Source organism: Terrapene carolina, unplaced genomic scaffold (genome assembly GCF_002925995.2).
Source record: "Terrapene carolina triunguis isolate 2854851 unplaced genomic scaffold, T_m_triunguis-2.0 Scaffold103, whole genome shotgun sequence".
NCBI classification, from domain to species: Eukaryota; Metazoa; Chordata; order Testudines; family Emydidae; genus Terrapene; species Terrapene triunguis.
Genome location: NW_020664454.1, coordinates 1,230,595 through 1,255,125, shown reverse-complemented (window position 1 = coordinate 1,255,125; position 24,531 = coordinate 1,230,595). Strand labels below are relative to the sequence as shown.

The window sequence follows — 24,531 nt, the reverse complement described above, 5'->3', positions numbered from 1 at the left end:
AATAGCAAAGAAAGCTATATTAATTTCTGGATGATGTCTCTTTTCATTAAAGATACAATGTTCTTACACAAGAAGAAATGCAATTTGTATACGATCCTAAGTATTATGGAGGCCAGTGTGAGTACATTTACAATGGAGAATGGCGGGAATTGAAGTATGACTCTGCATGTGAACGTTTGTACTATGGGGATGATGAGAAATATTTTAGAAAACCCTACAATTTCCATGTATATCAATTTCTAGTAAGTATTTAAGATGTTAATTTAGCAACATTTTCTCACTAGGAACTGAAGTTTGCCTTAGAGATGTTATGTAGATTTTCTCAGGATATATATTACAGTTATTTGCAGCAGTAGAAAGATAACATTGAACATCTACTTTCATGGATGAGCAGCCTCATATGGTCTGGGGCTCTTACTGAGATTGTGCATTTTGATACAAGAGATTACTAGGGCAATTCCATATGTTTTGGGGCCAGTACTCCCCTCAACCAGGGTCTCCTTCAAATCCTTCCACAAACCCCACCTTTTCCACCAGTCTCTAAAGCAACAATCTTCTAGTTAACAATAAACATTTGTACAACATAGTTATTTTAAAAACCCACACATGAAGGAACTAATGTGATCCTTGCTGCATCACCCAAGCAATCCTATTACTTATTCTGGTTGAGTGGACAAGGCACTGAACTGGGTTTCTGCTCCCAGCTCGGCTATTAACAAGCTATGTGACCTTGGACAAGTCACGTCACCACTCTGTGCCTCAGTTTCCCCATTTGTTAAATGGGGATGATGGTACTTGCCCACTTTTACAGTGCTTTGAGATCTGCAGTCTGGATGACAAGTGCCATAGAAGAGGTAAGGCACCTCCCTCCCCCACTTCTGTCTGTATAATGCTGGAGTTTTAAAATTCCACCTGTCCTGCTGGGAGCTTCCTACACTGTAGGGTAAAGTCATCATTGCCATGGTTAACAGTTAGCGTGCATTGACCACTGCTTATCCTAATCATCTCTGTTACCTTGTGCTCCTCCTGTCAGATTGTTAGACCCACTTGTTGGCTATAGTCTTTCTTAAACTCTCTGGGGCAGGGAATGCCTCTTTGTTACCGGTTTGTACATTTCCCAGCACATGGGGGCAGGGGCCTTTAGGCACTAACACAAAACAAATAATAATTAGGGGAGGAAGGATAATCTAATGGTTAGGGTACTAGCCTAGGAACTATGGAGATTTTGCTCTGCCACAGACTTCCTATGTGAGCTTGGTTAAGTCACTCAGAGACAGATTTTCAAAGATATTTCAGCACCTAAAAAATACAGATCGGAGCCTAGCGTGGTTTTCAAAAGCACCTTCTTACCATCCTTTCTGATGCCGAACTCTCTCCATTCATTGTATGGGGGGCCTGGGCACCTTGCTTGAGGCTGAAGATTCCGCTGGGTGGCAGACAGCCTACGTGTGAGGCATTGAGGTGCTGAGCAGAGTATCTTTAAGGATCTGGGCCCACAAGCCTAAGTCCCACTGAAATAGTTTTGAGTTAGGTGCCTAACTTGCTTAGGATCTGTAGTATGAGGTCATAAACACAGAAAGCCATGCTTTAAGCACCTACTAGAGAACCCTCTTGCCAGGAAGTTCCCACATTTAGTAAGCTCCCCATAGGAACCTATCCTGAGTGTGTCTGTTAACTGTGGAGAAACAGGAACTCTATAGCCACGCCACATGGACTTCTGAAAATCCTAGAAGGGACCTGTCTGCATTTTTAGGTACCTTTGAAAATCTGGCCTAGGCCATGTTTGAAAATGGGTCTTCAGCTTCTAAGTCAATTTTGAAAATTTTACTGTGCATTCCCACAGAACACACACTTCTTCCTGCAGTGGAGATGGACTTTTAGATTAATAAATTTTAAGGCCAGAAGGGATCATTGTGATCTAGTCTGACCACCTGAACAACATACCCTGCAGGACTTCCCTAAATTACATTCCTGCTTCAAGTCCAGTTGTTATGCTTGAACTAGAGCATATCTTAAATATTTGCAGTCATGAAGAGCCATTGGTAAATTGTTCCAATGGTTAGTTGCCCTCACTATTAAAAAATTCTACCTTATTTCCAGTGTGAATTTGTCTAGCTTCAATGTCCAGCCATTGGATCTTGTTTTACATTGGTCTGCTAGACTGAAGAACCTTCTATTATCAAATTTCTGTTCCCCATGTAGGTATATATAAACGGTGATAACAATCACCCGGTAACTTTCTCTTAGATAAACTAAAGAGATCGAGCTCCTTGAGTCTCTCAGTATATGGCATGTTGTCCAATCCTTTAATCATTCTTGAGGCTCTTCTCTGAACCCCCTCCAATTTTTCAACATCCTTCCTGAAGTATGGACCAGAACTGGACACAGTATTCAGAAGTAGTCACACCAGTGCCAAATGCAAAAGTAATACAACCTCCTTACTCCTCTCAATATTTCCTGTTTATACAGCCAAGGATTACATTAGCTCTTTTGGCTACAGTGTCACACTTCAGACTTCTGTTCAACTGATTATCCAACCTGACACTCAACTTTTTTCAGTCACTGCTTGCCAAGATAGAGTCCATCCTGTAAATATGGCCTGTATCTCTTGTGCCTAGATGTATGAATTTTGATTTTGGCCATATTGAAAGGCATATTGTTTGCCAGATCCCAGCTTATCAAGCAATCTAGATGGCTCTGTATCAGTGACCAGTTCTATTTGTTATTTACCACTCCCCCGATCTGTGGGTCATCTGCAAACTTTAACAGTAATGACTTCATGTTTTCTTCCAAGTCATTGATAAACATTTTAAATATTTAGGGCCAAGAACCTGCAGGACCCCCAAGAGAAAAAAAAACACCTATTAGATGATGATTTCCCCATTTGCAATTATATTTAGAGACGTATCCCACTTTCAACACGGCAAACATTAAGTGGATTAATTGTGTCATTCTAGTTTATTAATCAAAATGTTGTGCAGTACCAAAGTTAAATGCCTTACACAACTGTAAATATGCTACTTCACCATAACGTTCCCAAACTGTATTTTCTCTGTATGCCCCTCAAGATGGCAAGCTATTCCATGCAGAGAACTTGCTGCTTTCACTAAAATGTTATGCACTGTATGAACTACAAAAAAAGTAAAAGAATTTTAAGATTGCAAAGTCAAGCACTAAAAAGTTAAGGAAGCCAGAACTAAGGTTGCCTGTGCAATCTTAATTTGGCCCTCTTGTGTGTTAGCATTATGCTGCAGTTTATAATTACGTGATCAGATACTGTATTTTCCACAGGATGGAAAATTCAGTGCACAGGATGGACGGTGCTCACTTAACAAGCACCTATTCAATATTTTGTGTTTGCTCCTTGTTCAATCTGTGCCCCAACCTCGAGGGGTTTATTCACTGCATACTATTCAAATAGTGCTCTGAAGAAAGAATTATTAATTTCCTCATGGCCTTTTCTATGGCACTCATCCCTACAGTATTTGAGTTCTTCACAGACATCTATTAATTTATCTTCACAACATCCCTGTGAGGGGGGTAGTATCCCCATTTTAGAGATGGGGTTGAGGTACTGAGATTAAAATCCACAAATTTTGAGTTGAGGAGGACCTAATTTTTCAGAGTACTTAGCATTATAGGGCAGTTCATGTGGTCAAAGCACAGCGCTCATTGATTTCAGTTGCAGCTGTCAGTTCTCAACACTAGTCTCCCCTCTCCTTGGTTCCTAGTGCGAGTCTCTTTATCCAGCCAATCCCAGTCTTCCCCCTCCTCCCAGCTCCTCATCCAATTTCCATATCCCTCACACCACCACCAACTGACACCCTCTTCCTGTTTTCCTCACTAGCTCCCACTCCCTGACCTGACTCCCAGTCCCAGTTTCCTTGCCCAACTAGTCCCAACTTCTACTCCCTCTACCCCGCCTTCCTCTCCGCCCCCCCGACACTCAGTCCCAGCTTCCCTTTCTGCTCCTAGTTGCAATTTCCTTGCCCAACCAGTTCCAATTTCTCTCCCCCAGACATCTCGTCCCAATCCATTCATTTTCCCCCTCCCCGGTCCAGCTTTTTGACCATTCTGAGAGTCTAAGGGTATGTCTACACTACCCGCCGGATCAGCAGGCAGCGATCAATCCAGTGGGGATCGATTTATCACATCTAGTCTAGATGCGATAAATTGACCTCCGAGCCCTCTCCCGTTGACTCCTGTACTCCAGCTCAGCGAGAGGCACAGGCAGAGTCGATGGGGGAGCGGTAGAAGTTGACTCACCACAGTGAAGACACCACGGTGAGTCGATCTAAGTACATCGACTTCAGCTACGTTATTCATGTCGCTGAAGTTGCGTGACTTAGATCGATCCCCCTGCCAGTGTAGACCAGGGCTAAGAGAGACAGGCTCCTTGCTCTTAGTTCCAGTGCCCAGTGTAGAGCAGCTAGGAGCAGCGCTTACAGCAAACGTCCATCTGAGCCCCGGTAGCCCTGGGGTGGCCCGTGTTCAGGTGCACGCTCACTCTAGTCACTCTAGGAGCTGTCAGGGGCTTGAGCATGCTCCCTGAGGATGGAATCTGCTTAGATTTTAATTGCTAACAATCTAAGCAATCTCTACTGAGCATGTGTGAACCGTGATTTTTCAAAGACTCATAACTTGGTCAAATTTTGTCAGATTTGGCAAAAGGCACATCCCTAACACAAAGGCCACCACCAACCAAATTTCAAGTCACTGCTCTCAAATATAGGGGAACTAGAGTGGTTCAAAGAACATTTTTATTGTGGGCAAAAACAAAAACAAACATATATTTCCCCCCTAACCTTATTCTCAGAAACAGTTGAACCATTTTTGATGATATTTTCCAGCAAATATTCAGCTTGAGTTAGGCACCACCTGGGAAAATTTCAGCCAAAACAATTAAAGTTTGGCAAAGTTATTAGCAACTGAAAACAGGGTTTTGTAATGAGAAGTGTCAGGCTACCTTAATAATAGGCTGCATTACCTTACCACTGACTTCAGTTGGGGCAGGATCAGATACTTCAGCAGAGAGAGTGATACAGTAAAGAAGGCAGGTAATAGCTGCAAAAGTAATGCCTCTTCTTTTCATTTCAGGCTCATGCTGATTCTGGATTCTCTTTTGAGTTTTATGATGATTCGAGAGATTTATTTGAGGCCATAAAAAAAGATAAATCCACAAATTATGGCTTTACCTTTGGAATAAGTTATGCTAATGTACCTCCCCTTTTTGAGCTAGGTTTCAGTTTATCACAGGGTAAAGGATCCCTGAAGAATTTCACGCAGTATAACGAGAAGGTAACAAAACAATGGTGCATGTGTTCTCTCAGTCATGTCTTGTTGCATTGCGCAATTTCGGTGTAACTTATGTTAGTTTATTCTTTTACTTGCATGTTTTTTAAACAATAGTAATTGTACCTTCATTTGGTCATGTAATTGCAAATGTGTGATCATTAGTAATCTTGTTTGTTGGTCTTATTACATCTAAGCAAACAGAATCATTATAATGGGAATAAAATTGAATTACGAAATATAAGAACACATGTCATCTTGCCCCTTCCTGTTTCATGGCTATATTAAGTATATAAATAAAGAAATGCTTAAAGTGGCAAATAGTGAGGGGAAAATATCAAGCTGTTCATCAAAACAGTTGTCCTTAGGGGATAGGCTCCAGTGGCAAATATATCTTGTTCAATTTAATACAAGCTGCAATATGGTGGTAAATTAAGCTTCTATTGTATCATACGTTAAAAGTATCTTAGTAAACAAATAGTACTAGATGGAAGGGTTTATTTTTAATAGAAAGTTTACATCATGGCCAAATATGTGGTGACCCCCCATTTAGATCTGATAATATTAATGATAATTTTTTATATTTATACTATGCCTGTGATCTACTTTTCTCTTGGTCAGTGACAAGGAACAGTAAAAGAGAATTATCTTGACAGTGTCCTAGTTGAAGTGACAAGGAGTCCGGTGTCACCTTAAAGACTAACGGATTTATTTGGGCATAAGTTTTCGTGGGTAAAAAACCTCACTTTTTACCCATGAAAGCTTAGGCCCAAATAAATCTGTTAGTCTTTAAGGTGCCGCCGGACTCCTTGTTTTTTTTGTGGATACAGACTAACACGGCTACCTCTTGATACTAGTTGAAGTGCTTTCAAAACTGCTGTAAGCTGGCATCATTAAAGTATCTAGTTCTTTCTTGTCTAGAGTCACATCACTGATTGTTTTCATCAAAAAAATTGATTTTGTATCCTCAGAAAATGACTCGTTAAAAGGGCTGTGTCACAAGGTTCACTCACCACACCTCCTTCTGATTGTCTCGGGGAGTAGCTCCACCAGTCTGCGCTCTCATTCCGGTGGTGTCTTCCGCCATCTTATCTCCCGCTGCACTGGTCACTCCCAGATCTACAGCTTCCTCTTCATGGCTTGGCCCTCCGGCCAGGTCACTAAAGTCTCCCCTTCTGGGGAATTCAAAGGCCTTCCAGACTCTGCTGTCAGGATGGCATCTCCAACACATTGTGCCACTGCCCAGTGGCTGGTAGGGGAACTCGGGCCTGCCCTTTACACTGGGTTCCAGCCCAGGGACCCTATAACATGCAGCCAAGGCCTATATCTCCTTAGTCCTCACTGCTGTTTCCCTGGGCTTCTTCCTACTTTACTGGCTTCTCCCCTCCCTGGGTTTGCCAGCTTCTTAACTACCTCCACTCAGGGAGTGACTGCAGTCTGCCTTCCTACCCCCACTGCCTGTGCCAGCTACTTGGCTATATACTGGGCCCCTTCTGCTCCATTACAGCTGAGCCTACTCCTAATTAGTGGCCAGCTCCCTGGCTCCCCCTCCAGGTGCACCCAAGGGAGTTAATTGGCCTGCCTGGCCAACTTAACCCCTTCCAAGTCCATGTGGGACTGATACCCCACCACAGGCAGGGCAGCCCATTGTATCAGTTTCTGAGACATGGAGCAATGGCCCAAACATGAGAGAACGTGCAGGAGAATGCTCTCCAGTCATGTGGACTTTGGGGAACAGCATCCTCTGCCCTCAACAGGAAAACAGCCAGGGTGTCTGCACAGCTGAGACACAGCTAATTAATGCTGAGTAGGGGAAGCAATGGCAGGCACCAGCTGCCATGTGGATTTGTTATTCTGCACCGCCCCTCACGGATCACACTATTGACATACTCACTCCTCCCCTCTGCACTCCCTTTCATAGACATGCTATGAAATGTACTAGCTGTGTGTGTGTTTGCGCATGTGATATTGCTATAGAGAAGATACAAGATCCTACTATTAGTACTATCTAAAGAAGCCGGGACGGGCTCTGTTCAATATCTTCATTAACGACTTAGATATTGGCATAGAAAGTACGCTTATTAAGTTTGCAGATGATACCAAACTGGGAGGGATTGCAACTGCTTTGGAGGACAGGGTCATAATTCAAAATGATCTGGACAAATTGGAGAAATGGTCTGAGGTAAACAGGATGAAGTTTAATAAAGACAAATGCAAAGTGCTCCACTTAGGAAGGAAAAATCAGTTTCACACATACAGAATGGGAAGAGACTGTCTAGGAAGGAGTACGGCAGAAAGGGTTCTAGGGGTTATAGTGGACCACAAGCTAAATATGAGTCAACAGTATGATGCTGTTGCAAAAAAAGCAAACGTGATGTATTAACAGGTGTGTTGTGAGCAAGACACGAGAAGTCAGTCTTCCGCTCTACTCTGCGCTGGTTAGGCCTCAACTGGAGTATTGTGTCCAGTTCTGGGCACCGCATTTCAAGAAAGATGTGGAGAAATTGGAGAGGATCCAGAGAAGAGCAACAAGAATGATTAAAGGTTTTGAGAACATGACTTATGAAGGAAGGCTGAAAGAATTGGGTTTGTTTAGTTAGAAAAAGAGAAGACTGAGAGGGGACATGATAGCAGTTTTCAGGTATCTAAAAGGGTGTCATAAGGAGGAGGAGAAAACTTGTTCACCTTAGTCTCTAAGGATAGAACAAGAAGCAATGGGCTTAAACTGCAGCAAGGGAGATTTAGGTTGGACATTAGGAAAAAGTTCCTAACTGTCAGGGTGGTTAAACACTGGAATAAATTGCCTAGGGAGATTGTGGAATCTCCATCTCTGGAGATATTTAAGAGTAGGTTAGATAAATGTCTATCAGGAATGGTCTAGACAGTATTTGGTCCTGCCATGAGGGCAGGGGACTGGACTCGATGACCTCTTGAGGTCCCTTCCAGTCCTAGAATCTATGAATAAGCTCTTCTTTAACTTATGTGGCAAAAGCTTATGTTTTCTGGAGCTGAAGGACCAAGGTTGTAGTACCAGCACTGAGGAATGTGTGTATTTTGTGTTAGAGATCATGTGTGAGCAATTGCAGCTGGGTCCTTTATATGGCCCCAAGAATCACATCAACTTTGTTTGGCGGAGTTCCCCAGCAGAGGTTCTCTGTTATAGAATCATAGGGTTGGAAGGGACTTCAGGAGGTCATCTAGTCCAACCCCCTGCTCAGAGCAGGACCAATCCCCAACTAAATCCTCAAATGGCCCCCTCAAGGTTTGAGCTCACAACCGTGGGTTTAGCAGGCCAATGCTCAAACCACTGAGCTATCCGTTGCTTGGCTATGCAACACAGTGGCTATAACACAGTTTTGCTATGTAAAGGGAAGTTGCCAGGTTAAATCTGGCCACCTAATTTAGGTTTTTCAAAACAAATACATATTAACAGAACCTAACACCAATAGAAATGGTTCAATTTTTTTTAATATTTCTATTTTTAAGACATATAAACATTCCCTGGAAGCATTTGCAATTCCATTATTGAAGCTTTGGGCTAGGACATAGGAGCCAGCACCAAAATTGACTAAAAATTGGTGTAACCCAAAGTGAAACTGACAAGCCAACTTTAGTTGTCTAAGCTGAGAGATACGCAAAAGTGAACAAACAGCATAAACAGTGACATGTCCGTTAGATGTTCAATAGTCAAAGGAATTATTTGTAATACAGGAAAGGAGTAGAGCAGCAGTTCTCTAACTGTGGGTCGGGTCCCCAAAGGGGGTCGGGACCCCCTTTGAATGGGGTCGCCGGGGGTGGCTTAGAGTTGCGGGGGCCCAGGGCTGAAGCCCAAACCCCACTGCCCAGGGCTGAAGCCAAAGCCCGAGGGCTTCAGCCCTGGACAGCAGGGCTCAGGTTGCAAGCCCCCTGACAAGGGGCTGAAGTGCTTGAATTTCAGCTTTGGTGTCGTCCCCCCCCCCCCCGTCTGGAGTGGTGGGGCTCGGGCTTTGGGCCCCTCCTCCCCCGGGGCAGTGGAGCTTGGGCGGGTTCAGGCTTCAGTCCCCCTTCCTGGGGTTGTGAAGTAATTTTTGTTGTCAGAAGTGGGTCACGGTGCAATGAAGTTTGAGAACCCCTGGAATAGAGCATCCAATTTAGAGGGGGAAAAAACATAAGGAGCCTAGTCTGATTTCATGTATACAGTATTGCTAATGCCAAGTGCACAGGTGCTGGAACTAGGGGTGCTGAAGGTGCGGCCGCACCCTCTGGCTTGAAGTGGTTGCGATCATATACAGAGTTTGCAGTTTGGTTCAATGGCTCCCAGCACCCCGACTATGCAAATTGTTCCAGCTCCACTGCCCAGGTGATCAAAAATCATGACTCTAGCCCCCCAAAATCATGTGATTTGCTTTAAAATATGTTTTAATAGATAAATAAAATGTTTTGTTAGATGCCTTCTTGTTTTTGATCCTTTAAGGAACACTTGGGTCACACTGTCAAGCTTTTTTCTCCAACCACAAGAGCTAGAAACTTTTTTAAAATGAAAGCTGAGATTCTCTCAGAATCACTTGACTCCAGGAACTGAAGCTGTAAGACAAAGAGCAGATATTGAGAGATTTGAGATAAAATCACAAGAGTTGGCAACACTAGTTCTGATTAATCTCTCTCTATTGGCTTCAGTGGGAATACGTTAGTGTTCTTTAGTTGAGAATCAAGCCCAGACAATGCTCCTTTAAAGGGCTCCTAGTTTGGTGTAAACCCACTGAATGTTTATACCACTATTCTGCAGTGTGGACCCCTGTATATTTCTCAGGGAAGAGGCCCGTTTCCCTTTTAACGACTGTTTTGTTTTATCTGCAGAACGTAGGATTCATTAGAGCCATAACAAAGGTACAGACAGCACGGTTCAAAATGAGACGGGATAACGTAGTTCTGGATGAAGACGTGCTTCAGTCCCTGATGGCGCTTCCAGAAAGCTACAACTATGGAATGTATGCCAAATTTATTAATGACTACGGTACCCATTTCATGACATCTGGGACCATGGGAGGTATCTTTGAATATATCCTCGTCATTAACAAAGAAGAAATGAAAAGAAAAGGTTAGAATAATGCTACAAATTCTGTGTTCATCACTTCATTCTCTAACTGTCCCCTCTGATTGTTTAATGTTATAAACTGTTAAAACTAACCACTGGGTTCCTCCCTCTTCATCCTCCCAGGCATGGAGCGATAGTACCGGCACTGCTAAAGCAGTACCTACCACCAGAGGATACCTATAGCCACTCACCAACTGGCACGTCCCACCCCTGACCCGTCTACCTACACCAAATTCCTCCTCACCACTGCTCACGGGACTAGCTGCCATTGTTCCACAGTATGCTTATGCAGAGCCACTTACACGGACTTTCCATAGTTTGCCTTCCTGTGCAGCAAATGAGCAGCTTCTGAGCAGAATTTGGGTCTTCTGTCCTTGAAGAGCAGGGCCAGGATTTAGCTCACAGTGGCTAAAATTAGGCATTCGGAGTCAATGCTAGCGCTTTAGTATTCTTGGCTTCAGTACATTTCATAGGTGAGTAAAATATAATGAGTCAGATTCTGCAGCTGGTGTCATTTGGCATAGGTCCATTGGCATAAATGGAGTTACACTGATTTACACCAGCTTACACCAGCTGAGGTTCTGGCCCTAAATCTTTTTTTAAAGTAGATCTCCTTTTGGTCACGAGGAGGCACATGGGAAGTTAAACTGGAGGCTCTCTAGGTTAGATTATTTATCCTTTATCCTGCTGTAAGCTGTTAAATAAACCAATAAGTATGTCTCACAGTCAGCATACAGAACAGGAGTACTTGTGGCACCTTAGAGACTAACGAATTTATTTGAGCATAAGCTTTCGTGGGCTACAGCCCACTTCATCAGATGCATAGAACGGAACGCACAGAAAGAAGATATTTATACATACCGAGAACATGAAAAGGTGGGAGTAGCCATACCAACGGTAAGAGGCCAATCAATTGAGATGAGCTATCATCAACAGGAGAGAGAAAAAAACCTTTGAAGTGATAATCGAGATGACCCATCGAAGGTGTGAGGATATTTTAACATGAGGAAATATGAGGAAATATTATTCGTCTCTAAGGTGCCACAAGTACTCCTGTTCTTTTTGCGGCTATAGACTAACACGGCTGCTACTCTGAAACCAGTCAGCATACAATTCCTGTCCAGCTCACTCATTGTAGTGGGGAATCTACATGGCTTTTCCATCTACTTAATCTTAATAGTAGTATGGCTGCTATACAGGAAGCATCATCCCAGTGGACATGAACTCATCTCCAATGTGCTTAATGGTCCTCTCTCATAACAGGAGAACTCAGAAGACAGGTATTCTGTCACCCTGAATCTGAAAAGATGTGACCTGTAAGGTTTTTTTAAAGTTCATGATTAGGGCTTCCCTTTCTAATGGGCCAAACCAGTATCACAAGTCCAAACATCCCCAAGCTTTGGGCGATGGTTTCTACATCCAGACCCAACATGGATCCAAATTTTGCAGCTCTCATTACCAGAAGAAGGACTGTCAATGATCTTTTGCACAACAACTGGTTAAACAAACAGGTATGTCCTGTGGGGATGAAAACGGAGGAAAGTCACCAGCAGGGCGTCTTGTCCTACTTTCTTGCATGAAAGTTTCCCTTGGCAGTAATTAGTAGTTTAGGCAGGAGTCTGGATTTCTCCAGTACCCTTTCTGGACTGTTTCATTCTCCTATAGCTTACATGCAATGGTGCAGCCTTTCCACCAGCTAATTTTGCAACCGATGACTGCCTTGTGTCATCAGCATCTAGGCTTCCCAAATCTGAACCTGTTCTTTCCACATCCTTTTTGCTCTCCCTGGCTTAATACTACAGAAAGGTAGGACAGCACCTGGAGAAAAGTTCATTTATCAGTACAGAGATCGGGACAGGTCCAGAATGCACTAAGGGATTTGATGTCCATATTCAGAAGTCTGAAGACTTAATAACTAGCTGCCTTGGAACAAGACAACTGCAGACACAGACCCAGAGGAAATATGTCACTCATACTTCAACAATCAGTGCAGGCCTCAATCAAATATGATGGAACCCTTAGTGAGACCTAGTCTAAAAACCAAGCTCTCCTCTGAGAGGGTCGTCATGAGCGACACAGACACAGGTGTATCAGGAGCGACCCCCAAGGACATTCTCTTCACACTGGTGGGGAAAATTGTAGCTTTGATTATACTTGCTAGCACTAAGAGCAAGAAAAAAGGCATTACACAGACAGATCCAGATACACTCAAAGGCATGTGTTTGTTTTGAATGTGTGAATAATGCATTGTACTTGGCCTTACATTTGCCATTTTACACTGGATGGCTTGTAATCTCAGGAATGACAGAGTTCTGCTCGCTCCAGCTTTCAATCCACGAAGGTGTGCAGGGCTGCATGGTTATGCCCGTAAATTATGTTTATGTAATGTATCAGCTGCAGTTTGGATTGCATGCACATCAGTTTCTGGGCAGTTGAAACATTAAGCCTCTTCTAATCAAGAATGAGGATGTAGAACAACATAGTCCTTTTGGTACACTCACAAGATTGTTCGTGAAAATGTAAAGTCAGCTACAGTGTGATAGATACCACAACCCTTATACATCCAGTGATACAAGCAGGCATTAGTCATCTATAGCATTTGCTATAGGTTCTGCTTTGATTTCAACCTGGTGGCCTAAGATGGAGACTGTGATTATAGCAGTAGTAAAAGACAGCCAGATGCTCAGCTGGTATAAATCAGCAAAGCTTCATTGACTTCAATAAGACTATGGCAATTTATGCCAGTTTATGATTTGGCCTCGAGTAGTTTGGGTATCTATAACTACACATATTCAATGCTCAGAGCCAACCATAGAGAGTGTTACAAAAGAAGTACTTAGCAATAGAAATGATTTGTACAGCTCTCCTGAAGTGTGTGTCCTTATTCTTGGAGACGTTCTGTGTCCTCCACTCCTGGAAAAGTGAGTGACAAAGAGGCGACCAAGATCTTGGCAAGGAAGACTTTAAGAAGCAGACTGCCAAGTTAAAGGAAAGGATTAATCACCAGCAGCTGGACAGGGGCTATTATTTTACTTTATCTTGTGCTTACTGTATATCTGAGATGAGATTTACTGCTACAAGGCGCCCTATTTTAAAAATGAGGGATGTTGGAGTTCTGCAAGAGACAAAAAATGTGCCCCAGAAGAGAGATAATTTTCATTCTAATGTAGGATACTTGTATAATTTCCATCTATAGTGGGTACCATTAAAAACTCAACATTTATCAACTGATACAGCATTATATCCTATAGGAAATGAAACTGCAGAGTCTCGGATTCCACCACATGGTAATAATTGATATGTGTTGACGGTTTAATACTGGACAGATTTCCTATTGAATGAGGTGTCTCCTCACTATGTTGTTACATGGTGTGTATGAGTCAGATCCTCAGCTGCTGTAAATCAGCACAGCTCAATTGTAAACAGTTGAATTTACACCAGTTGAAGAACTGGCCCTGTACTTTCTTTAAACAACAACAACAACGACAACAAAAACTTTACCACTAAAACTTGAGCCACTGATCTGCATAAACTAGCACTAACTAATACAACTAGTTTGTCCTAACCAATTACTAAACTATATCCCCATATCATTATGCAATTTAGAATGAAGGCACAAATCCCACTAAAGTGGAAATTTGTCTCAATAAGGACTGAGTAAAAAATGAATAAGGGTATCAGGCTAAGGCGCCTTGTGAATCATGCCACCAATATTTTTCATTCCTTCTTTTTAAAAGAAATTATTGTTTTATTACACAGCAGAAAAGTTGAGTAATTCATTAACAGCTGTGATGACATTTAGGGGAGATGCAGTCAGCACAGAATAGTATGGAAAGAGCCTTTACATAGTATGATTAATTCAAAATGCAGCAATAAATCTCACAACTAGGACACATTCAACTATCTGAAATTACATCAGATGATAAACAATCATGGTTTCCCCTCCTGCAAAGAGCCAATATTCTGTATGACCACCCTTTTGCAGCAATAACCACTTCAATATTTATCGAGACTGGATCTACAGTATTCGCTACAACCAATTGCAAATTGTATTGACAGACCCTTGCTGAACATAATTACTCAACAGGAGCCATGGTGAATCAATTAATCAGAGTGTATCTCAACTTTAATTTTATGGCACTTCAACGCTGAGAAAGCAATCATTCATGTTGCTTTGGGTGAATGAATTTTATCCATTTCCGTTTACAATTATTGAATATTTTACTCCATGTAACTGAATGCTGCATGTTTACTCTTTCTCAGAGCCCAGGCCTACAATGCAGTGAGACCCTGGATTCCTACTGAAGTCAATGAGAAATGAAGGGTTAGGCACTCTCCATCTCCCATCAACTTGAATGGGAGTTCAGGGGGCAGATTGCTTCTCGTGAGGTGCTCAGCATCTCACATGTTCAGGGGCTGATCCCGCACCAGTAAGTCAATGAGCCAGATTCTGGTCTCAATTGTTGCAGGCATGCACAGGTGTGACTCAACTGGAGTTACTCCTTATGGACAGGAGTAGCAGAAGAGAAGAGACTCATGCTCAACAGCATTTGCGAGTTATTTCAATGGAAGCAAACCCGGGCCTACAGGCCTGATACTGATGAGAGGCAGTGTTGCCTAGCGGATAGAGGACTGGACTTAGAGTCAGGCCACCTGTGTTCTATTCCCACCTTGGCCACCGGCCTGCTGGGCGACCTTGGGCAAATCTGTTTGCCTCTTTATGCTTCAGTTTCCCCATCTGTAAAATGGGCATAATGATATAGCAAAGTTCTTCGTAAAGCACTACTGATTAGAGCCCTGCGCGGATACAAAAGCAGCCATCCCTGGCCATGCTAGTGTGTGCAAGTGGCTCGCACAGTCCTGGACAGGAGACACAAAGGAGCATTGAAGGGACGCTGTGACCAGGGACAGCTGCCAGCGAGCAGGGCTGGGGGGCGGTACAGCCACGACGGAGGAACTGCTTGGGCTGGGCACTGGTTCCTGCAAGCAGCAGCCCGACATGCTGCTGCTTTCATCGCTGTGGTTCCCGGCCCAGTCACTGGCACTAAAGCCCTACATCTCTGCGGATATTCGCTTTATATCCATGGATATAAATTTTGTATTCACGCAGGGCTCTACTACTGATAAAAAGGGCTATATAAAAGCTAGGTGTTATTAATTATTATTATCCTGCATACACTGAAATCAATGGAAGTCTTGCCATTAACTTCTGCTGAACTTGCCTTATATTTGGAATACACTGAAAAATACGCATAACAAAACATTGTTGACCTAAGAAATGTGCCTACTACTGTACTTTGGTGAAACCACTTTTTTATTTCAGTTCTCTTCTCTACAGCTTGTTCACAGGATTCTAGTTATTTATTTTTTACAATACATACAGCAGTAGCCGTTAACGGTAATACAACAGCAAGCAATAAACCGTCAGTGATTTTCAAAGGATAAACAATTGATACATTTGTATTGAAGTTACTATTCTAGCCAGTCATTTTATCTCACTAAATAACTCATACAAATTGACCCAAATGATATTGTAATTCTCTGGCAGCTTTTTTCAGTACTGAGGTTTTTTCAGCATCCGTTCAGTAAAGTTTTGTAAAATATTAGCTTCTGGCCAAAATATATGGGGCCAGAACTTCAGCTGGTCACTTGAGCTATGTCAATTTACATCAGCTCAGGTTCTGACCAGTGTATCCCAGGAAGTCATATTTGGCTAAGGCCAAACGCCTATAAAAAGGCAAACGCTCTCTGCAACTGTCTTCTGACCCTCTATCTAATTATGCAGCTAATACGCCAGTCTCAGTGTGCAGATGATTAAGAGGCATATTATGATGTATGCACCAGATACTCAGCTGCTGAAAATTGGCATAGGTCAATTCACTTTAGAAGGTCTACATAGTTTTAGTCCAGCTAAGGAGCTGGCCCATATGGAAACAGAATTTAAACAGATAGAACAGAACCTGACATATGAAGGGACTTCCTAGATTTGAGATTTTTCACCCTTCTTTTAGAAGAAAATCTCTTGGGGCAAGTATTTTGCCCTTTCAGACTTAACAATCGCTGATAAACCCCAGCCATATATTTGGCTTCCACGCAAGAACAACAAAGCCCAGCAAAATCAGTTTCACAATGATGGCAATAATTTCTTGGCTTCCACAAATATGCCACATATCTGTATGAATATTTTATTGGTTGATGTACCCGCAGTTACCACTGGGGACAAAATATAATGTTCTTACCAATAATGACACTGACATTATTGTTTTCCTTTTTTTGTTTCACAGCTATTACATCTGAAACAATAAGTTCCTGTTTTGGTCTGTCAGGAGGCCTCATATACCAAAAGGAAAAAACAGATATATCAATGTCACTATCATACAAAAAGTGTGAGACGGAAGGATTCCTTAAAACTGGTATGATGCCCGAAAAGGGAGTACACAGAATATATTTGTCTTACTAGTAAATCTTGAAATGAATTCACCATTGGTGTAAGTGGATCAAACTGCATTTGTGGAGTTCTACCCACTGATGTCAGTGGTGAGTCTGGCCTATTACCCCTGTTGCCATTAGCAGATTTCTGACTACCCTGGATCTGGAGGTGCAAGTGGGGGTTAGGTTATGGTTTAAAGTAGGGATGGATGCAGCTCAAGGGGTTTCATGAACCTCTCAAAATAAATGTTGGGTTGGAGTGTTCACAAAACTAATTCAGATTCACAAACCATTTTCCCTATTCTAACTTGTGTTTTTTTTCCAAGAGAGATTCAATTTAACCTCTAACTAAAGGATAATATGCATTAGGGTTTGAACAATTCCCTGTCCACAACCTCAAAAGCTAGGGTAGTACAAGTGGGCACCCTACATGGTGGGTCAAGATCTTGAGCTGGTGTAAAACAGCAACAGAGCTACACTGATTTAGACCATCTGACTAGACCTGAGCAAAAATTGGAATATCCATCTCACAGGAAATTCCAATATTTACTATTACCCCAAATCAGAACAAAAAGTCAAAAGAGCAAAACTTTTAATATTTAACAAAATATTTCAATTTGGAAAGGTTTTGTTTGGATAATTTTGAATTGAAACAAAACTTTCTGACAGTCTCAAATCAAAATATTTCATTCTGGGGGGCATGAGGCACCCAAACTACAACTCCCATGAGACATCATTGCACCATATGTAGATGCAGTTTAAGGTCAAACTAAGTCGAAAGTGTATGTTTTGTTTCAATTCAAGAAACCAAAATATTTGAGTTTAGATCAAACTGACCCCAAACAAAATATTTCATTGCAATTTCCCCACTGTGGCAAAGCACCTCCTCCACCTCACCAGACTTAGCACGTCCTCGTTTGGTGGTGGCCAGGCTTGGGGCAAATCAGGCCCACTCTAGGCAGTGTTTGTCTTCCCCCTCTGCATTTACTTGTCTGTATTTTCAGGGTAGGCCTCAGGACAAACCTAAGGGGTGCACCTCCGCCAACCAAAAAAGAAACAAATTTACAAACACAAGAACAAAGGGGGGATACCTTTCCCTGCCTCCACAGTGTGTGTGTGGGGGACATTGTCCTGTTGTTTGCCCTGGGGTGTCAGTCCTTCCCCTAAACAGGCACTCCATTTTGGTTGCTTCCCCTATGGGGAAGAGAACAGCCTCTCACGCTGGAGAAACCTATCTCCTTGCTGCCACTAACCCTGCAGCAGCTTCTCTCCCGCCTCCCCCCATGAGTTTTAAAAGGTCTTAGGCAGCCCTTAATTGGACTCAGGTGTCCCTAATTGACCTGAGGTAACTCCTTCTCAGCTTGTAGGCAAAAGGGCTTTTATCAGTCTAGGGCTTCCACCACTCTCTTGCAGCTGTCCAGTCCGACCTTGTCACACTACATAAAATTTCAATTTTGCAGAAAATGCATTTTCTGTACAAAAGGCATTTCAATGGAACATTCCCAATAGAATGTTTCTCTCTCCCTGCCTATGTCTTCCACAGTCTATTTGAATTTTTTTCCGTCTCCAACTATCTCATTTAGACTCAGGGGACCTGAGTACTATTCCCTGATGACGTGATGTGTGACCTTGGGCAGGTCTCTTCGCCTCTATTAAAAAAAAAACAACCAACCAACCAAAAACGTGTAGGGGAATAATGGTATTTACCAAGATTTACATATGAAAAGTGTGATATAAGTGACAAGTATTGCTATTTTGTATATGGACTGGGGAGCACAAAGGTGGTATAAAGCCATCTTTGCCCCACACATTGGGTCCTGTGTATATGTCAGAGAGATGAGCAGATTGGCGCCATGGAGTTTAGAAGTTCTTTAACTCCTACATCACCATGATTATAGCACGTAGACTGCTTAACTCATCAGAAGCTATCTAATGGGGAAGGCTGTTTAGGGCTTGCCCCAGGCTCACTGAAGTCAATGGCAAATCTCCCATTGACTTTAATGGTGCAGGATCAGGGCCTTAATGGGGGCAAGTGGCCATCCACTGAGTCACGCTGTTTCTACTGTACTACTGAATGTGTGGAAATGGTAACTAATATGTAGCTATAATTCAACTTTCCAGATCATGAAACCAATAGTGCAGTAGTGGAAGATATTATTCCTCGGATTCAAGGTGGAGATGTTGGTTCAAGTGGAGGGCTTTTAAACAGTTGGAATGCCAATATGTATCGTCACTGGGGAAGGTCATTAAAATATAATCCTGCTGTTATTGATTTCGAGGTAAGACCTTTTTGCAGTTGAAGAAACTCCACTGCTATGAGGAATGAAAGTGTAGTAGACCAGATCATTTCATATTTTCATTGTGATCCCATCAGAGAACAAGATTAAATGTAATGGGCCGCTGATCTGGTAACCTCTCAGACATTCCACAATGGGGAGTGCATTTCTTAGCAACAGCATCAAAGGTGAGACAGACAAGAAGCTTAATGTTGGCTTAGTGGAGAGTTTAGTTTTTGATGTGTCCCTGTGCACAAGCTTCCCAAGGAATGGCTTTAGGAGTGGTCACCTAATCCCTATTATTCTCACGACAGCTGAAATCTGTGTTCTCCCTGTTAAATAGGGAATCAAAAAGAGACTTGAAGGGATGGGCTCGTCCCCCACACAGCCACTCTGCAGATGCTAATAGAGCTCATAGGCTGTCGTAATGAATGTACCCCATGCAATCCAATGTGGGGTATAAAGACAATTTACAGGTCCAGTGGTCATGCTCATAACCCCCTGCACTCCAATAAACATACTTTCTCCTATGGAGCGGGGTATTGCAGAACTTGGCTTCAAGACATTCCTTTGTCTTGGCTTCTTGTGCTGCTTACATGTTGCTCCCCTGTCCTTCAATATCACAGTGTTAGGCATTATATACATCTCAAAATAGGTAGCAATTTCCTTTGCGTTTTTGCCCTGCTGTGGCCATGGAGCAGGATCCAGTATTTCACTCTTAAAGATGAGACAAAATAGCAAAGAGAATTTTCTAGTTAGGGTAAAAGATGTTTTATTGGTTAGATTGTACTGCTGGGGCATAATGAAGCATGTTTACATTTCTTGCCTTTAATACAATTTTCTTGCAATGAACTGGGGAACCTAAAAAACTTCCATGCAAAACTTAAAACTGCCTACAAAAAAACCCAAATGTAAAATGCCACAAGTTAAAAAAAGGCTCAGCTGGATTTACCTTTAATTCAATTCTTGATCAATCACTGCAGCAGTTTTTCATACCATTATGGAACTATAATTCTCAAGGGTATTAGCATATACCTATCTCCTATTTGTTATAAGTAGTAATACAAAATGCTTCATCAGCAAGAATGCTAGTTTTTGCTAGTTTTAGGCGGTCTTTGCAAAAAAGCTTGCATGTTGAATGCTCTAATTTAGGAGCAAAGTTTATATCTCAACTTGCAAAGATAAAATAAAAAAAATATCCAGAGACAGTTCTGTGCTAGACTGGTAGAAAAGCTAATCCCACATTTGATGCAACCACTTTTTTTATTTGAAATAGTAAATAGAATTTGGCCACTGCTTTCCCCATACTTTAATAAGAGGGAAGGTTCCTTCATGGATCAGTAACTGGTTAAAAGATAGGAAACAAAGGGTAGGAATAAATGGTCAGTTTTCAGAATGGAGCGAGGTAAATAGTGGTGTTCCCCAGGGGTCTGTACTGAGGCCAGTGCTGTTCAACATATTCATAAATGATCTGGAAAAAGGGGTAAACAGTGAGGCGGAAAAATTTGTAGATGATACCAAATTTCTCAAGATAGTTCAGTCTCAAAGCTGAGTGCGAAGAGTTACAAAGGGATCTCACAAAATTGGGTGACTGGGCAAGAAAATGGCAGATGAAATTCAGTGTTGATAAATGCAAAGTAATGCACATTGGAAAATATAATCCCAACTATACATACAAAATGATGGGGGCTAAATTAGTTGTTACCATTCAAGAAAGAGAACTTGGTGTCATTGTGGATAGTTCTCTGAAAACATCCACTCAATTTGCAGTGGCAGTCAAAAAAGCGAACAGAATGTCACAAACCATTAGGAAACGGATAGATATGACAGAAAATATCATAATACCTCTATATAAATCCATGGTACACCCACATCTTGAATACTACATGCAGATCTGGTCACCCCATCTCAAAAAATGTATATTGGAATTGGAAAGGGTGCAGAGAAGGGCAACTAAAATGATTAGGGGTATGGAACAGCTTCCATATGAGGAGAGATTAATAAGCCTGGGACTTTTCAGCTTGGAAAAGAGACAACTAAGGGGGGATATGATGGAGGTCTGTATAATCATGAGTAAGGCTGCAATTTAGTCACGGAGGTCACAGAATCCGTGACTTCCAAAGACCTCCGTGACTTCAGCCAGTGTCGTCTGGGAGCCTCAGGGGGTCCCCTGCTGCCTGTGGAGGCAGGGAGCTGCGGGGTACCCCAGCAGCTCCCAGCCATTGCGGGCAGCTGGTGAACTCTCCACAGCTCCCACCTGTGGTGGGCAGCAGGGGGGACCCCCATAGCTCCAGCTGCCACTCCCAGCCGCCGCTGATGGCAGGAGGCAACCCCTGGAGCTCCCGGCCGCTGTGGGCAGCGGGGGGAGCCCCCTGGAGGTCCCAGCCACCACAGGCAGTGGGGGAAACCCCCAGAGCTCCCGGCTGCCCCAGGCAGCTGGGAGGACCCCCGTAGCTCAGCACCGCCCCTGGAGGGGAACCCTGGAGCTCCAAGCCCCCATGGGTGGTGGGGACCCCTGGAGCTCCCAGCCCACTAGCAGATACCCAGGCTCCCCATTTCGTCATGGATATTTTTAGTAAAAGTCAGGGACAGGTCACAGGCTTCCATGAATTTTTCATTATTGCCCGTGACCTGTCCATGAGTTTTACTAAAAATATCCGTGACAAAATCTTAGCCTTAATCATGACTAGTGGAGAAAGAGTGTTATTTATTTCTGCACATAACACAAGAACCAGGGGTCACCCAGTGACATTAATAGGCACAAGGTGTAAAACAAACAAAAGGAAGTCTTTTTTCACACAATGCACAGTCAACCTGTGGAACTCATTGCCAGGGGATGGTGTGAAGGCCAAAACTATAACAGGGTTCAAAAAAGAACTAGATAAATTCATGGAGGATCGGTCCATCAAAGGCTATTAGCCATGATGGTCTGGAGTGCAAAACCATGCTCTGAAGTGTCCCTTGCCTCTGTTTGCCAGAAGCTGGGAATGGGCGACAGGGGATGGCTCACTTGATGATTGCCTTTTCTGTTCATTCCCTTTGAAGCACCTGGCATTGGGCACTGTCAGAAGACAGGATGCTGGGCAGAATGGACCATTGGTCTGATCCGGTATGGCCGTTCTTACGTTCTACTCCATGCCTTTATAAAAAAGCCCCTCTTCTTGAAGGGGCGGCTCCGGGGGATTAGGCATTGTTCTAGTTATAGGAATAAGTAGATCCATTGCATGAAATACAGAATCTCTGACTTCTAGGTTACCATGTCATTGTGTTTGCCTGAACCAGTGGGGCAATTCATGAAGTGCGCTCACTTGACTTTTACTGCAGTGAATTGATATTCAACTCAAGATGGCTACCTGAGCTTTACCTTCCATAACATAAATCAACAATCCTGTGTTGGCTCAACCAAAAAGGTATAGCCAGAACTCCTGACCAGGCTTTGCCTCCTGGGTTAAGACAGGAGAAATCCTTCCTCCCCTGGTCCCAACTTCACCCAGAAATGGCCCCTGGAAAAATCATCCAGACCTTTTTATCTTGCCAGCTGAGCCCTGTTGCCTTCAGCCTGCTCCCAGCCCTGCTAGCTGCTGGAGGACCAATTCATGTTGGTCACACCAGCAGCTGATTCTGGGTGCCTTCTCTAGGCAGTTCTTGGAGTTCTAAACACACAGTTTGCTGGCTGTTTGATGGCTTCTGTAAATTAGTGGTCTAGGTCCTGCTGCTTCCAGACAATAAATAAATAAAATAAAAATCAGGAAATCACAACTAAAGCTGGATCTCTGATGTCAACTGAGATGCCAAGTACATGGAAACTGAAAATCATTGTACCCCAGTAGGTGATCTCTGGATCTCCTCAGGTCAGACTTGAGGCACATCGATGGGGCAGCCTGAGGAGACTGCTGCCATTGTCTCGTCTCTGATTTCAAGCCCCATGGTTGTCACCCTGACACCAACATTCATTTAACAAGAATCGGATGTTATGGGTGACCATCCTACAAAGGACACAACTCCATGGTAACTCACATCATAGGATTAGGCCTCAAGTTCAAAAGCCTGGAAAGCTAAAGACAAATAAAATTAAATTCCTGCTGCTGGATTCTCCATTCGGAGGACCTGATCTTTGACTAGTGTAAGTTAGTGTAGAACCATCGACATCAATGAGCCCTGAGTTTTTACATTCTTGATAAGGGAAGGGAAGGTTTTCACTGAGTTACAAGAACTGTACAGCTTGGGGAGGCACATCCTCTTTCAGTAGCTTATTCATGCCCAGGGAGGGGCTAAAACCAGAACTAGGGTGATCAGATGTCCCAATTTTATAGGGACAGTCCCGATATTTGGAGCTTTTTCTTATATAGGCACCTATTGCCTTCCACTCCTAGGCCCGATTTTTCACACTTGCTGTCTAGTCACCCTAACCAGAACACCCCCAAGTCTTGTGTGTCCCATAAAATGGAACAAGGACATTCCAGACCAACTGCCACAGCACCCTGAGAGCTTTCAGCAAGGGAGTCCTTGAGAGGAGATAGACCAGGAAAGGAGGAGGTCAGTGAGGAGGAAAAAGAACTCACTGCAGTCAGATACTGCAGCTTTTATTTTGTGCCATTGCTATCTCTCAGTGAGTGGCCGCCTTCGACAAGACATTTTCTTGATAGGCGCGGCTCTGAGTGTGTGGCAGTGGAGGGGGTGTTTCTCTCCTTGCACTTAAGGGTGGAAAATCTTCCATGAGAACTTATAATTGCCAGCCTACTCTGGGACTACAACTGTGCGATGAAATGAGGAGCATCTAGGCAATTGTACAGGTACCGAGTCGTGCTACTCCATTGCCATTCCCCTCCTTCTAACTTAAAAGCACTTCTGCCTCTGACTTTGGCAACAAAATGTGAGAGAAGGTAGAAAGGAACACAGAAGCAGGAATTATCCACACTATTAGCTGGGTAAATAGGAAATTACAGAACATTCTGCCATATTGACAAAATGGGCTGTTTAAATAGAAACACTCAGTAACAGCTGAGCAGTCTGCTGCAGGTTATCCACCCTTCTGTGCAAGTTTCCATCAACTCTGGGCAAAATTTGCTGCAATTTTCTAGTAACTCACTCGGTGACCTCTCAGTTGGCGGCTCTAGGAGCTCTGCAATTGTGTGGGGATCTGGAGTGAGTTCAGGCTGCTGCTAAGCACTTGTGTCCACTTGAATGCCTCTTATCTTTAGCTCACTCTTATTTGTTAAAGGGTCTTGTGCACATTGTTTTTAAGAAACATTTTCAAAGCCATGTAGGACTTCCTCAGAAAATCTTTTCTATGCTGTATTTGTAATAAGAGAAAACTCAGTCTCTGCAACCAGTGTGATCAGATGAGCATGTATCAGTCTCATTCAGGTATATACACACACACACACACACACACACACACACACACACACACACACACACACACACACACACACACACACACACACACACACACACACA

At 43.0% G+C, this 24,531-nt stretch overlaps 1 protein-coding gene across 2 annotated transcripts in view; it reads left to right on the top strand.

Moving 5' to 3' along the window:
• LOC112120553 (complement component C8 alpha chain) overlaps window positions 1–24,531 on the top strand; it is a 42,268-nt gene that overhangs the window by 10,356 nt on the left and 7,381 nt on the right. For both annotated transcript variants that reach the window (XM_024219675.2, XM_024219676.2), the window contains exons 5-9: window positions 53–242; window positions 5,098–5,298; window positions 10,129–10,369; window positions 16,651–16,779; window positions 18,917–19,074. In XM_024219675.2, the coding sequence (XP_024075443.1) occupies window positions 53–242; window positions 5,098–5,298; window positions 10,129–10,369; window positions 16,651–16,779; window positions 18,917–19,074 (919 nt within the window). The remainder of the gene's footprint in view (window positions 1–52; window positions 243–5,097; window positions 5,299–10,128; window positions 10,370–16,650; window positions 16,780–18,916; window positions 19,075–24,531) is intronic.